Source organism: Lepidochelys kempii, chromosome 6, assembly GCF_965140285.1.
Source record: "Lepidochelys kempii isolate rLepKem1 chromosome 6, rLepKem1.hap1, whole genome shotgun sequence".
NCBI lineage: Eukaryota > Metazoa > Chordata > Testudines > Cheloniidae > Lepidochelys > Lepidochelys kempii.
In genome coordinates this window covers 60,478,459-60,493,950 of record NC_136385.1, presented here as the reverse complement: position 1 = coordinate 60,493,950, position 15,492 = coordinate 60,478,459, and the positions used below count along the sequence as shown (strand labels likewise).

The window sequence follows — 15,492 nt, the reverse complement described above, 5'->3', positions numbered from 1 at the left end:
AACAGATCTGCATTCGAGGGCACGGCAAGTTCAAGCTGCGTAAATAATGGAGGAAGTCTATGTGCATTTTTAGCTTGAATAGTTGATTTGTTTACTAGAATTGTCTGAAAGGGAAGATGCCCAACATGAGTGAAAAAAGGAAGAGAACCCAGGAAAGGATCTACTGTATCTGATGGGCCACAAGATACAAGACAGTTCAGCACCATGCAAGATTGGACAAACCTCCCCTCTCAGAAGAGCCCCCACTGGAACCAGGGCCAAACGGAGCCCTCAGTCACCCCCATGTCACCAAAGGCAGCAAGTATCCAAGGGTGTTCTTCAGAGAAACAGACATCTTAAGGACTTGGGAGTGGGCAAGAGCTTTGGTCCCTCAGTTCTTGGAAATATTCATAACAATTGTGAACACTTAGTGTGTGGCATCCACCTGTCCTCACAAACAACAACTGGAACCTCAGAGAAGGGTTGTTATCCCTGTTGTTCAGCTTGGGAAAGTGAGAGGTTTTATGATGTGCCCAAGGCCACATGACAAGTCAGTGGCAGGACTGGGAGAGGGACTCAGGAGTATGAGGCTCATATTCAGCCCATTAGTTAATTCTGCCTTCCCTAAAATTATCTCATTGGGGAAGTGCTTTTGAACACTCACCAGCAAAATGGGCTCCCCAAGGGCTAAAGAAATATCAGCAGACTGGAAGGAAAGGGCCTTCCATCAAGTTGAAATGCTAGTGAGCAACTAGATGGCTCTGGAGTTGGTAAATTGCACACCAAGTGCCTCAAGGACATTGTTTTGAATCTAACCCACACTGTTAATAATTTCAAGTCTCCTGTGTTATAGAGGGGTAAATCTTTCAGTGTCTACACAGGAGGAATAAGTTCCCCTGGGTCCTTTTGCTCTTTTAATTAAAACGGGGAGTGAGTTTAACACTGAGCCTAAAACCGTTCTAATTGTCATTTCAAGTGAGAAATTACTAGCAATAAGGAAATGGTTGGGCATCAGCTTTGTTTCACCTTCAGCCTTCTGTCCAGGAGGACCCTATAACTGCAGGCAAGGGGCCTGCAGAGCCAAGACAGTGTCAGAGTTTGTTGTTGGGAAGTGCCAATTACCAGATACATAGTCAGGCACATATTCTGGGTAAAACGGGCTCACCTCTTCAGGTGCCGGCAGTCTCTGCAGTGGGTTGAGGTTCAGCGCTGGCACTAAACTGGCTGCAAGCTGGGATTCAGGAAGTTCTGGAGCCAGGTTCTGTTCCTGCTTCACCATAATGGAGCACAGCTTGTGCCCAAGGGACCACACTCCGCTCTCCAGGTCTGAAACAAGCACAGCATGAGAATCAAACTCCACCAAGCTTCTTTGGGACACCAGCAGTAACAGGACAAGGCAAGAGACATCAGAAGCTTTTATCGGCAAAGGGTCCCTTTCCAATGTGTGTGGGGGATATAGGTGTCTCTCTTCTGCATTAAGATCTGTGATAGGCACTGCTGCTGCACAAGTATGTGTATACCCTCAATATTTAAGGGGTCAGTTAATCCCTCTCCTCATGGACACTACTGGTGCTGACATTCATTCTCCAGGTGTGGAGAAATGCATGTATGCTGCTCCCCACCCCCAGGCAGAAGCAGGCTGCAGTCTCCACCATGAGGAGCATTAGTGTAGAGGGAGAGGGAAAGCCCTCTGAGAAACACGTAATGGGCCTGAGTGCCCCCCTCTGTGTGCGAGCTTGGGGTATGAATATTTATGGGGACAGAAGATCACAGGAGCTGGATCTCAGACAAAAAGAGATAATGGTCAATTCAGAGAAGGTGAAGTCGCTTGGCCTCTACTCTGGAGTTTTGGTCCCATCCTTCCTGCTCCTTAGACACCTCAGCCTGCCAAGAAGCTAGTCTGTACCTGGTTCAAGTCATACATCCTCCTACCTAATGCACTTCCCTTCCTCTTTTATCTCAGTACTGGAAACTCATTGGCCCTGCCACACTACAGCCTTTAACACAGTATATCACCAGTTTACGTGCTGGCTAGTTCTAACCATGGCCTGGTTAGCTCTGATCAGGAGTCCAGATTCTCTGCCACTACCCTGGTCCCTAGACATTGCTCTGGCAGAAGCTAGGGACTGCAAAGGGGTCACAAAAGCCCAGAAGAGAGTTCCTCTGGTGTAGGAACTGCACAGGGCCTGTGTATGCAGATATAAACTACTCCTCTGTGCAGCTCCCAGTGTAGGGCACACGCCAGGGTCACGGAGTGAGTGGCCATCTTGCGCTGTAGAGTAGCCTGTAGGCAGCCATAAGAAGGCTGCCATAAGCCAGAGCAGCCACTTATGTTGGGGCAACATCAGCCCCGAGTGCACTCAGAATCCAGATGGCACAAAGGTGGCTTAAAGTCACCTTTGCCCAAACTGCTCCTGGGCTATGCTTTCTAGGAGGCAGCACAGAATTTAGCCCCTGTTTGTGCCCACACAGAATGTAGTTAAAACTCTGGCAGTAATTAGAGCTGTAAACAGTGTGTCACCCTTGGCAGTGGCCTATGCTGGCTGTCTTCCTGTAACTAGTCTGGCACACTTATTTTGCTGTGCGGACAGGACTCCCTAACTGTGCCTGTGTAACTGGTTGGGCTTGTCCTCCTTCCTTCCAGCTCTCTGTGCAGTAGGATGCCCCCGAGTATACTTCCACATGCCCTGCTGGTGCTGCTCTGTATGTATATCTACCGTGCCTATTCCCTGCTGGGGCACTATGGGATAGCTACCTAGAATGCAAACATGATTAGGCACCCTAGTAGGTGTGAACGCATAACATAATAGTGATGGCAGCAAAGCTGCTATGTGGACACAAGCTGAACTGTATTACCTGTTAAGGAGGCCAAGCCATAACCAGTTACAGAACCCACCGTTGCAGCTCTCGTGTGGATGGGCCCTGTATTTTGGAGAGTGTGGGAGAGAAGGGGTTACAAGGCCACAGGTAACTGCACCCAGAAACCTTGGATGAACTTTCCCCTCCATCCAGCTGTTCTGCTACAATGGTAAAAGCGGGACTGGAAAGCTTTACATGTCCCTTTCTGTGAGAGGAACGGCGCCCCCTCTGCCTGAGAGAGCTGTGGCTGCTGGACTTGTTACTAATCAAAGCAGAAGAGGGCAAGCAAGGGGCTCTTTCTGTCTAGAATAAACTAGGTGAGAGAGCAGCCCCCAGCTCTGTCAGTCCAAACAGGCCAAGCAGTGAACACCCAAACAAGCACATGCTGCCTTTCCTTCTCCTGTCCCCATCCCAAGCCCCTCTGTCTGTCCCAGCCTGCAAGATTTATTACAAGAGCTATTGGGTTACAGAGATGAACCAGCCAACAGGGTGTTGTTAAGGGCCAGATGAGAAGGCATTTTCCATGGATGCATCTACAATCTACATCCTTGGTGGATCCCAAAGGTACAGATGATCTAGAAACACTGAAGATGTGTCTGGATCCTGCTGTGTGAGTGGTGCCAGGAGATTCTGACTCAGCATGCTTTTCTAGATACATTGTTTGTGGTCAGATATTCGGAATGGGTGTGCAGTAAAAAATATGGACCCATCACACACAGATATGAGAAATTCATTGCTCCTCTGGAAACAGGGAAGGGAGTGAAGAGAAATGAGGGGAGAAGGGGATTATATTTAAATTGTGTCTTCATTTCTCTTTCCTCTCTGTGCTATAGAACCACAGCCTGCTTGTTGGCATGGAATTGGACTTCACAGATCAATAGCTCACCCAGTTGCATGTAATCAGACCTACACCTTCTGCTCTAGAGAACTGTAGCCGGCTCCTGGGCATGAAATTATGCCTGCACGCCCTGGTCTGCAGAACTGCAATCTGGTACCTGGAACCAGAGGTTCCATATTTGTACCCATAACCTATTAGGCAAGTGGATTCGACTGAAAAACAAGGTCATGAGACTGATGAGCAACCTGAACCTCGCAACCTAACTGAATTAGTGAGTGTCTAGCCTGGGATGGGCAGGATTCTGAAGTTTTTGAGGACAGCAGGGAAGCATGGAGAAACCAATGTGTAAAAAGCAACAGCCGGCTCCAAAACTAGAGACAGCCTAGGTTCCCTTGAGAATGCAGCAGGCTGAAAGGGTATACTTAACCCACACAGATGTTAAAGGAAAACTATTTGTGGCATTGCGTTTTAAGGGAAGCACTAATAGGTACAATGCAGAGATACATCTGGATTTGGGTTCAAATATAAATACACATTAAAATGGAGGTTTAACCCACACAATTTCAGCATAGGGCAGTTGACCCCAATTCACAGATGGATTAAAATGTGTATCAATTCAAATATGAGCCAGATATAACCCTGGAAATGCAGTTTTTTATCCTCTGCATGTGACTATGTGTGTTGACATATGTGTGCTACAATGATATTTTGTACTCATTCACTGCACAGAGGTGAATTTCACCCTCTGACTAGTAATGTAAGGCTGGCACACCACTTCAGTCCTATTGATTTAAGTGGGGTTTAACTGATGAATAGTCTGCACAAGAGCAATTGTCACCCTCAGTGTCCCAAATATGTGCTAGGCTCTCTACAGACATAGGAAAGCCCCAAAGAGCTTGCAGTCTAAGCAGAGACATGACAATATATGGAAAGAGGATGGAGGGGAAGAGGTAACAAGTGTAACAGATACAAGCTCCTGAGTTAGCTTAGTACAACTGCACATCTTTGTTTTGTGTTTCATAGCTCCCTGCATCTCCATCCTGTTTGCTTCTCACCCTATCATTATAATCTTTATTCTCATTTTATTTATTTTCAATGTGTGTGTGTCAAGACCATGTGTGTCAAGGTGTGTGTTCTTACCTGCGTGGTTTTTGCTAATTGCCCAAGAATACTTGCTTCTGCTGAGCCCCCTGAAGGGACGGGTTAATGTTAAAGTCAGGGACAGGAAACCCCTCTGAGTGTTTGAAGGTTAAGGAAAAGCTGTCAGGCCTGATGTTAGGCCCCTTGCTTGGTGATCCTCTGATGCACTTTCTGAGTTATGGGTAATGACCCTAAAGGTGTTGACTGTGTAATTTGCAAAGAAGAGGCAGCAGACGGCAGTTTCTCTCCTTTCTTGGTGTTTGTTATCACAGAGCAGGGATAGTTCCTGGCTATGATGGGGAAACCTCTATCCCAGACCTTGCTCTTGCTAAAGGAAGGGCTTTCTTCTCCTGTATATACTGAGTCAGTGACACAGCTTTTTCAGGCAGCCTGGTGTCGATCAGCTGCCAGGACACCCACACAGTCCTGCAAATTACAGGACACTCTGTTGGGATTGCTCTAAAAATATCCAGCCATCACGAATTACCCTGAAATGAATTGTTTTAAAAATAGGGTTTGAAATAACTGTTCCTCTCTGTCTTCCTCTAAGAGATCCACTCACAAGGAAGCCACTTAGTTTTCCACATGAGCCAACGCTGGCTGCAGGCGGAGACTCTTGCTCCCTATATCCAGGCCAAACCTCACTGGTGAGCTCCAGGAAGATACTTGAGTCCAATGCATCCACTCCCAACCTAGCAATGCACCCACTCCCAACCCTATGGAACTGCTGCCTGCAGTCTGCCAGGAGCACACAGCGTGCAGAGACCCAAACCATAATCATCAGCATGAATAACGTTCAGCAATAGAAATGAATAATTCTATTGTGAGCACAGCAAATTTAAGAAAAAAATGTGGTCCACATTCATAAAATGACAAATTATCTGTTGACTAACTGTACTAAGTCAAAGCAGTTAGGAGTGCCCCAGTGCAGAGGAGCCCGACTTGGGTCAAGCAGACCCCACCTCTGCTCAAAGACACCAGCTCTTCTAGGACATGCAGTACATCTTTTGGAAACACAGCAATTTGCATATGGGTTTCTTGTGCTCACCATTGGCATTATCTTCAGTCTTGATAGGCATGAGGGGGCTCTGTGGAGCAGAATCTCCACTGAGCGAGTAGCTGTGCTCTGCCTGGATGCCCGGAGTAGGAGGGTCCAAGTCCATGTCCAGTAAAGGGTTCTTTTCAGCCAACATTGGATCATCAAAGAAACTGCTGAAGAGTTCATTGGAGAAATCCTCCATGTTCTCAGAGAAATGATCCAGATTCTCGGAGAAATGCTGAGAAGGAACCAAGTGAAAGAGAAGATTATTTTCAACTCAGTTAGGGGCTAGGGAGCCTTCCACTGAACTGTGATCAAAACTTCAGCAACCACATCATTTGGATGAAAAATAACAATCTCCACCCTTTATTCTGATCAGTGCTGATAGCTAGATAAAATCAGCTTTCTATTAATAAGGTACAGTTCAAATGCTCAATGATATATCTGCCTTTTTATCTATCTATCCTGTACATACCCAACTAGCTAACTCTCTGTCTCCCTTATGTACCCATCTATCCGTCTATATAGGGTTTATACCATATGCTATTTAGTAGAAGAACGAGCTCTAGGAAAACGTGTGTGGTAAAAAAATATAAGTACATAAAAATGTTGTGTTCTTCTGAGCCTGTGTGTAGTGACATAAATGTTCCCATGTGTTCTCCAAGCAGCAGTAGGCACCCTGGTACCAAGGATAACAAAACCCAACCACTAATTTCTATCAGTGAGAAAACATTAATGTGATCAAAATAACAGGAAGGCCCCATGTTGTATTTAATTTCCTTTAGGATTTCACAGCCCCTCTGTGGACCCTATAAGAATGTCCTAAGGCCAGTTAAAGCCTGTGAAATTCTACTTCCTGATGAAATTTAAACACCACAGATGGCCACCTGTTAACAGCAAACAAACAATCATTCCACTAACAGCAAATAAATCTGATCCCATGCAGAACCTGTTTCCCCTGAGACATGCACTCCTACTGAGAAGTCAGATCACTAACTTATCCATTTGATACAACAAAACATTGGTGGGGCAATGAGAAAAATGATGGTTACCCATAGCCAGCTGAAAAAGGATCCCATTTATTGGCAGAGTGACACTTTTGGCTCAGAGGGAAGAAAGAGAAACACAGATTACATATGTGGTCTTAAAAGATCTGGCTAGAGCTGACCCAAAGTCTGAGAAGGATAGGCAGACCAGGAGTGGCTGAAGAGGGGAGAATCTGGGGTGCGGGGCACTGCAAGCAAAATATTGAGAACAATGGCATATGTGAGAGAGAGAGAGGCATACATTACAGCCCTCTGAGTAACAGTGGAAGGAGGCCATGTACCAGGAGGAGCCTGAGGGGGTACAGGTGTGTATATGCTTTTCATTCTCTAAAAGCAAAGCTGAGGGAGGAGTTGGCCAGGGGATCCCGGATACCACACTCCACTAGTTCCTGTTCCAACAGGAAGGTGTGTTTGTTTTACTTTAGCACAGTATCATTCTGCAAACAGAGCCCTGGCAGTGAGAGGGTTGGGGAGAGGAGCGGGCTGCAGCTGGGCAGCCCCCCTGCCTTGCCAGGGAGCAGATGGAGAGAGCATAGGGGGGCGGGGGGAAGCAGTTTGCAGTTGGTCGCACCCTCCCATGCCCCTGCCTTTGATTTGAAAAATCAGACAACCAAGGAGCACTAAGGAACCAATTTTCCCTTCCAGCTCTGGAGTCTGAGACTCCTGCTTTCCTCCTGACACTAGCTTTTCTGTGCCTTTGTTTCCTTCACCCTCACTCCTGTCCTCCCAGTCACCCCAGGTGCAGGCTGACATGCAGCCATCCAAACCTCCCTTGGGATTACAGACAGTATGGAGAGGACTGAGAAGGAGGTACTTTCATTCTAAGCCCTGGTTTTCAACCACTCACAGGACATTTGGGCATTGTTCTCTGGGAGAGGCAAATTTAGTTTGGTAGTTTAGTAAAACCCACTTGGCCATTTTCAAGGTACAGTATCTAGAAGCATTTTTGTGCCTGGATGAATAACAGAAAACAATTCAAAGTTGCCCTGGACATAACCCTTTGTGAGAGAAAGCCACTGAGTCAGTGGAAGACACCTGGTTTACCCGAGTTATCTAATTAGCATTGGGAAAGTAGCATCTCTGCCTCTCCCTGTGCGTCTGGGGGCTGCACTACTTGGAACATTGGCTTTAAGGAGCATACATTTATACAGATGCTGCAGCACCTGCCCTGTGTCTTTTCTTTTTTAAGAAAACAAGCAAACTCAGTGTAAGAAAGGACGATAGTGTAATTATAAAGGGTGGGAATGTAAGTAAAGTGAAAGAATCCAGCGTTCCGTCATACCAGGTTCCCTCCACAGCAAGCAAATATATGAAAGAACAAATCCACAGTCAAACCTACCTTTGTGCTCAGGGCTGGAGGAACAGCTGCTGTGGGAATTATCAATGACTTTCCTGTGAGTTTCAAATCTCCTCTATAACATTGTGTTAACAAAAGGGATGAGGGTAGGGAGAGAATCAGGGAGAAGTTGCACTGAATCATGCTGTAATTTCACATAAAATTCTCATATCTGCCTCCCAACCCCAGTTAGAACAAGGATTCCTGATCACACTGTGGTCTCCCAAGCAGAGGATAAACAGAGAAAGTGTGATGGCATGACATTGTTTGATTTAAAACAAAAGGGTCATCTCACCGCTGGAGGAAGGTTATTTACAGGTTATAAATGAGGGAACGGTAGATATTTTTCTTAATTTCACAGCTGTTCAGCTCAAACACCACCATTTTTCAAAACAGCCAATGATTTGGGGCACTTTTTCTTTTGGGCACCCAAAAATTAAAGGGACTCAGGATGAGTGGCCACTTTTGAAAATGTGGCTACAGATGTCAAAGCTGTCATTACAGAAATGCAAGAGGGCTGCTTCAAGGTACCACTTTTCCTCCAGGGATCTTAGCTAACTCGTACAGCGAGAACTGGAGGTGGGAGAGAGTGGGCAGTCTAGAGCCTATGGTGATGCATGCCTCTGAAACACATCTAATAAATACATATCCAACTAACACAGGATGCCCAAACTCTATCCCCCCTCCACTGGCATCTGGCCAAGAGCTGGAGAGCTGCATCAAATTTGCGTAGAAGGCAGCAGATTTACAACTGCCCTCATCTTTAATTTGGAGAAGCCCTAGGGAAACTACAGAAGCCGGTATACAATGTGACCACTTGGGTCAGAAAGGAGCATTGCATATTGGGGTCTGTAGTCTCTGCAGGCCACACCTCAATATTAAAGAGCAGGATCTCTGTGGACCACATTGTAGAACTCCCTAGACTAGACTTGGTACTTAATGCTCTGGCAGTAAGGAGATCAATGGAGCAAAGGCCAGAAACACACAATTAAGAGTGAGACCTAAGGAAGGAATTCACAAAGGTTTGGATATGAATGAAGATGAGGATAATAAGGAGATGCATAGAACAGGCTCAGAGTCCCACAGCATCTTCCTGGTCTAGAATCTCCTTCTGGGAGCATCTTCTCCCTGCTAGGTGAGACCTGCCAAGTCTCTGGTGGGATTCAGCTGTGATATGATGAAGGATTCTGCAGTGAGCTTCACATAGCTAGAATCTCCCTCATGATTTTTTGAAATCACCTTCATATAAGTGGTCCCAGCTTAAGGAGGGGACCAGCCAGCTAGGAAATGTGATCTTCATCATCCCAGTCCAAAGGGAGGGGTGTGAAATTGACTTGGAAAAAACTTCTTCCAGATAGGATCCAAAGCTAACAGCTCAGTCTCTGTTCACATCATTCCCTCCTGCTATCTCCCCCTCCCTTTCATGCTCTCCTTCTTTCTAACTCCCTTTGACCATGCTCTGCAGCCAAGAAATATCACAAGATATATTTCCAAAGCGGTATTGCCAACGAGCGGTCAGGAAGGGGGCAGCCAAGGGACAGCAGCGCCATGGTGATGATGTGCTGGATTTCCTGATCCAAACCACGGTCTCTGGCAGCCCCTCCCCCTCAACACTGTTCCATGGAGATGGGATATGCATGTACGTGCTGGAGCTACGGAGCAGCCTATCTCCAAACACAGATATCCCAAAAGCATCTCTGACACCACAGGAAAATCTGCTCAAGTTAAGACAACTCATCAGCCAGGAGAGAGTGTGAGTCTTTGAGACACTGGCTCCTGCACCCTCCCAAGCCTGGTGACTGACATGCATTGAATAGTCCAAACATGTTTCCACCACATGTTTTCACCCAGACCTCACACTCAGCGTTGCTTGAATGTCAAGCTCCATATGTTTGTGCCTCTCATTTAAAGAGCCCCTTCCTGGTATACAAGAGTTACCTTCGGAGCTAGCCTACGACATCCAAAGGTGAGCTCTCCATCTCCCCCACCTCAACAGTCACCCGAGCTTGGACCCTCATCTCTCTCCTCTGCCAGCTCCCCTATTGTGGGCTCTCCCCTCCCCATCTTTCATTGAGCTGCTTTGGAACAATCTCCCTTCAGATTCAGTTCAGTTCTCACAGCCTTGTCACTGCTGCTCTGAAACTCAGTGGTTTCACCCCAAAGAGGAGCCAGCAAAGAGCCAGTCCAGCTGAGCTGTAGCCCAAATCTGGGAATTTAAGACCTTTGCAGGTTGGAGATACTGCACATGGTGGCAGGCTAGCAAATACGGAGGGGATTCTTCTATGTTTTCTCTTTTATTTTAAAAATATTTTTCCTCTCTGCTTGCCAAGATAAATCTCCCATTCCAGCTGTGACATCTGCATTTCCTTTCTCTGCTTTCACTGAGGAATGAAGCCTCTGCACTTCACAGCAAAGATTTCCTATTCATTCCAAGAAAGAAGAGCCCACATGCTCCAGCCAGTCCTTTCACTCTCTTAAAAATGCGGTGAATTTTAATGCTTATGCAAGTGAAGGTCTCACACTGCTAACAAGAGCCAGGCAGAGTGTGGACAGATGCTATGCAAGCCTTCCTCTCACAACGCAGTCAATGCATCTCCATCCTGACCTTCAATCCCTCCTGCTATCATAGTCTGGACCTCGAAACAGCTATTCCAATGCACTTCAGTCCTGATCTGCAGACCCAGCTATTCCAATTAGCCCCTCCCCCACACGCACCTCCATCCTAACCTGCAGCTCCCTACTATTCCAGTCCTTTCCCACAGATCTGCCAATACACCTCAGTGCTAACCCACAATTCTCCATGCTATTCCAGTCCTGGATATCTATGCAGCCCAGCTGAAGCACTTCAATCCAATTGATTGGGATTTGCTGGCCCCACTGCGACCCCAGGCCCACAATTCTGACCTGCAGCACCACCTGCTATTCCAGCCTTCAATCTTTCCCAGAGATTGCCAAACATGACAAGTTTTTCTGTGATCATTTTTAGCGGCAAGACTTCAGAAAACATCCAAATCCCTGACGCACCGCGCAGTCAGAAGGCTCACAGGCTGACAGTTCAGCTCTAAAGCAAGTACCAAAGTTTGTCATTAAAATTAACAGATAGGCATGGGAGGAGGGGAGTTTCACACTATCACAAACAATGCAGGGGGTCCAATCCCTCACAGTAGAGGTGTGGTATTTACTTCTTTCCAACCTGTAAAGTATTTTGAAACTTAGATGGTGCTTGTGTTATTATTCCTTGGCTGTGGCCCCTATCCCTGACATTTCATAAAGTGACAATGAATACAATGCACATTTCATTGCAAAAGCTCCTTCCATAAAATATCTGTGCCAAGGGCCTGGATTTACAGTTTCTAGAGATAAGTGCCACATGACGCAGACTCCAGATAATCAGAGGAAAGTGTTTACTGTGGCCTCAAACAAGCAATCCTTCTCTCAGGGAGAGACTACTTTCCCTATAATCCTATCTGCTGGCAGCTTCATCCCTTTATACAGGCCCAACCTGCTCCTCCCAGCTGAATTTCATCTTCCATTATGCTTCACTGAGCCCTGGCTCTCCTGCTGGGGCAGGATAACCCGCTATCCCAGATATTATAGAGAGGAAGTGGCAGTTGTTAGAAATGTCATACTACTCTTTCCCAGGATCTCTTTTGGATATTAGTGATTCTGCTGCACTTTGGCCACATAAAACTAGAAGAGATCAGTTTCCAGCTAATAACTGACTCTATTTATTTTCCAAATATTCTCAATAGCAATTTTTTTCTTAAACATATGCCCATCTTAGGTACGTATGTGATCCCAACAATGTAATATACCTCACAACAGCCCTCAGAGAGGTAAGGTAGCGCTATATTCTGCATTTTATAGATGGGGAAGGGAACTGAGGCACAGGGAGGCTACAGCCTTCTCTGCACTGGCAGCGGTCTTGAGAGTACGTATAGCTTGACACTACAGTGAAAAGCAGGCTGCATCCATTTTGGTGTGTAGCCGTGAAAGGCTCTGGCAGGGGGCAGGCAATGGGGAAAGGCTCTGGCAGCAGGGAGCTACCAGAGCCTTTCCTCACTGCCTTCCTTCTGCCAGAGCCTTAGCCCCTACTGCATGCTTTCCCTGGGGCGGCGAAAGGCTCTAGCAGCTCCCTGCAGTGGGGAAAGGCTTCAGCAGCAGGGAGGCATTGGGATGCTACCTTGCTAAAAACAGCAATGTAGATGGGGGAAGGCACTGCTTGGGCATGTAGAGAGCCGTACATATCCTAAGGTTCTGGTGAGTCTTTACTCACTTAGGCAGTGCCTCACTGCAGGGCACTGGAACCGTGGCGGGGGGGGGGGGAGCATGGCCCTCCCCCTTTTTAACATGGGCATAGTTTGGGGGGCATGGGGCTGCATTGCCCGCCCAAACTGCAAGCCTCGGTCAGACACGTCAATCAGCTCCCCCACCACGAAGCACAGCTGCTGCCAGCGTCACCAGCCTCTTCCTTTAGCCCCCCTCCCTATGAGGCCCTCCATTTGCCCTGGGCAGCATACCCTGAGGGTAGGGACACAGGCTGGGGAGGATCTAGGGCTGGTGGAGGATCTAGGGCTGCCCACATATGCTCGCACTCACGCTTCCCGGGCAGCTCTTACCACTGCCCAGCTCCAGCTTTCCGCCTGGCCAGGGGGTGGGTCCACTGGGGGAAGAGGGGGAGCAAAGGGGTGGGAGCCTCATCCCTCCACACAACCTGCTACCAAGGTTCTGGGTAGACATAGCCTAAGTGACTAGCCAAAGATCACACAGGAAATCTGTGATGGCCCAGGGGATCAAACTCAAGTTCTAGGCCAGTGCCTCCCTTGGAACATGGGCAGGCTACCTTTCTTTTGCCTGGGGGCGTTGGGCCACTTCAGCCTCCCACTCAGACCGAGAGGGACGGCGGGAGACCCTGCACCTGAGACGTTTAACACTGGACCAGACACAGAAGGAGAGACTGTGGCGACCAATCGTGCGTTGGGGCTAGCACCCAGGTCATTCCCACCTCGCAGCTCTGTGGCTTTGTGCCTATAAGAGAGGGGCGGCAGGCTGGTGCTAGGGGGCGAAGGAAAGCTGAGGAGGGGGCGAGGAAAGGAGGGCAAGAACAGGACGCAAGGGGAAACGGGCGGTAGGGAGGGCTAGCGAGCTGCAGGAGCCCTGCTGGAACCCACCCCAGCCCCGGGGCGGGCAAAGGGTTAACCTACGTCCCGAAAGGCCCTCTACAGAACACAGTGAGGAAGCCGACAGCCCATTGGACAGCTGCGAGGGACCGAGGGCCAATGGGGAAGCGCCTGCCCGCCGAGCAGCTGTGCGGCGGGGATGAGCTGTGCCGATCCAGAGGAGTGCAGGGTTAGGACGGAGGTTGTGCTGGGCGACGCGCTCCTGCTGCTGCCGCCCTGCGGGGCCTGCTTGGGGCGGGGAGCGAGCGGCGCTCTGCGTTGCCGTTGGTCCCAGGGCCGCTGTCACCGCAGCCAGCCGGCCCCCCAGCGCTCTTTGCCTTTGTCACGCCGGCTCCTGGAGTCAGGGGGTGCGAGGGACCCCCGGCGGGCACCCCGCCCGCGCAAGGCTTGTGCCACCCCCCCCGGCTCTCACGCCGGGGCTCGGGTAGTGCATAGGCCTGTGCGGGTCTGCCCGGGGTGAGCGTGAGCTAGGGAAAGCAGAATGGGGCACAAGCACCTCTCGGGGTTTCTGTATCACGTTCACCAGTGTAGCAGTTGAGCACCTCACTGAGTCATCACCACCTCTTATAAATAGGGTGCCACTTCCCCCAAGCCACCTAGGACCAGAATGGGGCACAACCCTTCACAGGGTGGGATTAAGGGGGGAAATGAAGAAATCCAGCCTTCAGCAAGCAAGTGGGGCCAGTGTCCAAGGGCAGGAAATTCTCCTCCCTTTTGCTTCAGAGTTCCATGTTCCAGCCGTCTGTGCTGTGAATCATAGTGTGATAAAACAGGCGAGCCCAGCAGGTCCCCACGCACAGCATGGGGGTATTGCTACAGAGAACTGCTGCTGCCCGCAGCCTGAATTCAGAGCCTGTTGGGGAGATGTAGTTGGTGCACAGTATTTTCATGGTCAGACAAGCTATTGCCTCATTTTCATACAAAGAGCCCTTGGCCTCCCCAAGGCCCATGAGTCTGTGCCTTTGAGTCATTGTGTTTGTGTAGGGGTGGAGTGGGAATGGAGCCACACCGATTCATACAACAGATCCACTAACCAGCTGCAAACTGCTAAAACTAACGCAGCAGCCCAACTCTTCAAACCGGCATGGCTAGCTCTGAGTTTCCTGGCAGACACTGAGATCTAGACATGGTTGATCTAAACAGAACAATCCCTGGTCTCCAACTGCTTCCCTAAAACCAATTACAAATCAACCTGGATCATGTGTGGCAGTCTGAAGCCCAGGGCATCTGGGAGCATGTGTTGCTATCATACAGGAAATACGGAAGACAGGAGGGTGACTGCCCCACTCCATAGAGAACACTCCCTGGGTTACTCAATTCCCAACTCCCACTGACTAATTTGACCCAATGCAAGAGAATGTTAGAAATGTCACTTCACACAAACCCACATCAGTGCAGCCTTCTTCCAAAGCTACACTCAGATGGTCACAGAACTCAATTCTAGTTCTCTTTCCCTGGGGCTGCATTCAGAGGACATTCATACAAATAATAATCATACAGTACAAGCCTTTCCTCATTTGTCCTGTACAAACATGAAATAGTTAATCCAGGCATGAGATTGGGGTGGGCGGAAGGCATAGAAATCAAGTTCAGATTCTTTCCCTGCTGGACCTATACCAGACTTCAGTGCTGCCACACACTCTTGCTTTATGGTGTTTTTTTTTCCTTGTGGTTTTGTTTTTTAAGGATTCAAGTCCAGAGCACACCTGCAAGTGTTTTGAACTTGTCACACACATACAATCTGTACAAGGTCCCAGTGCTTGCCTGTCTGCAGCCCCTGCTCTCAGCCCCAGGCCACCCATGAAATACCAGTTTGTTATCTGGATTCCAGTACCACCTTTTAGTTCTGGTGTCAAAGCTTTCTGTGTTCTGACCCAGCTTGCTGCTCAAACACTGGAGCTCACAGACCCGGTACCAGAATCCCCAAACCATCTCAAATTATGCTTCACATGAGATTCTTCCAGGTTACTGATGCACCCAGTCCCCATGTATCAGACCTAACTAGGAATCAGACTCTGATTCTCAGTGTGATTCGTGTTGGTCTCAGTACCTCATCCCTTCATGTTTCTGACTTT

The 15,492-nt window shown here is 48.4% G+C and overlaps 1 protein-coding gene across 2 annotated transcripts in view; it reads right to left on the bottom strand.

Moving 5' to 3' along the window:
• CREB3L1 (cAMP responsive element binding protein 3 like 1) overlaps positions 1 to 15,492 on the bottom strand; it is a 67,603-nt gene that overhangs the window by 20,885 nt on the left and 31,226 nt on the right. For both annotated transcript variants that reach the window (XR_012159411.1, XM_073348193.1), the window contains exons 2-3: positions 5,865 to 6,093; positions 1,145 to 1,305 (exon numbers count right to left, since the gene is read on the bottom strand). Coding sequence is in view for 1 of the 2 variants with exons in the window: in XM_073348193.1 (XP_073204294.1) it covers positions 1,145 to 1,305; positions 5,865 to 6,093 (390 nt within the window). In the remaining variant the exon portion in view is untranslated. The remainder of the gene's footprint in view (positions 1 to 1,144; positions 1,306 to 5,864; positions 6,094 to 15,492) is intronic.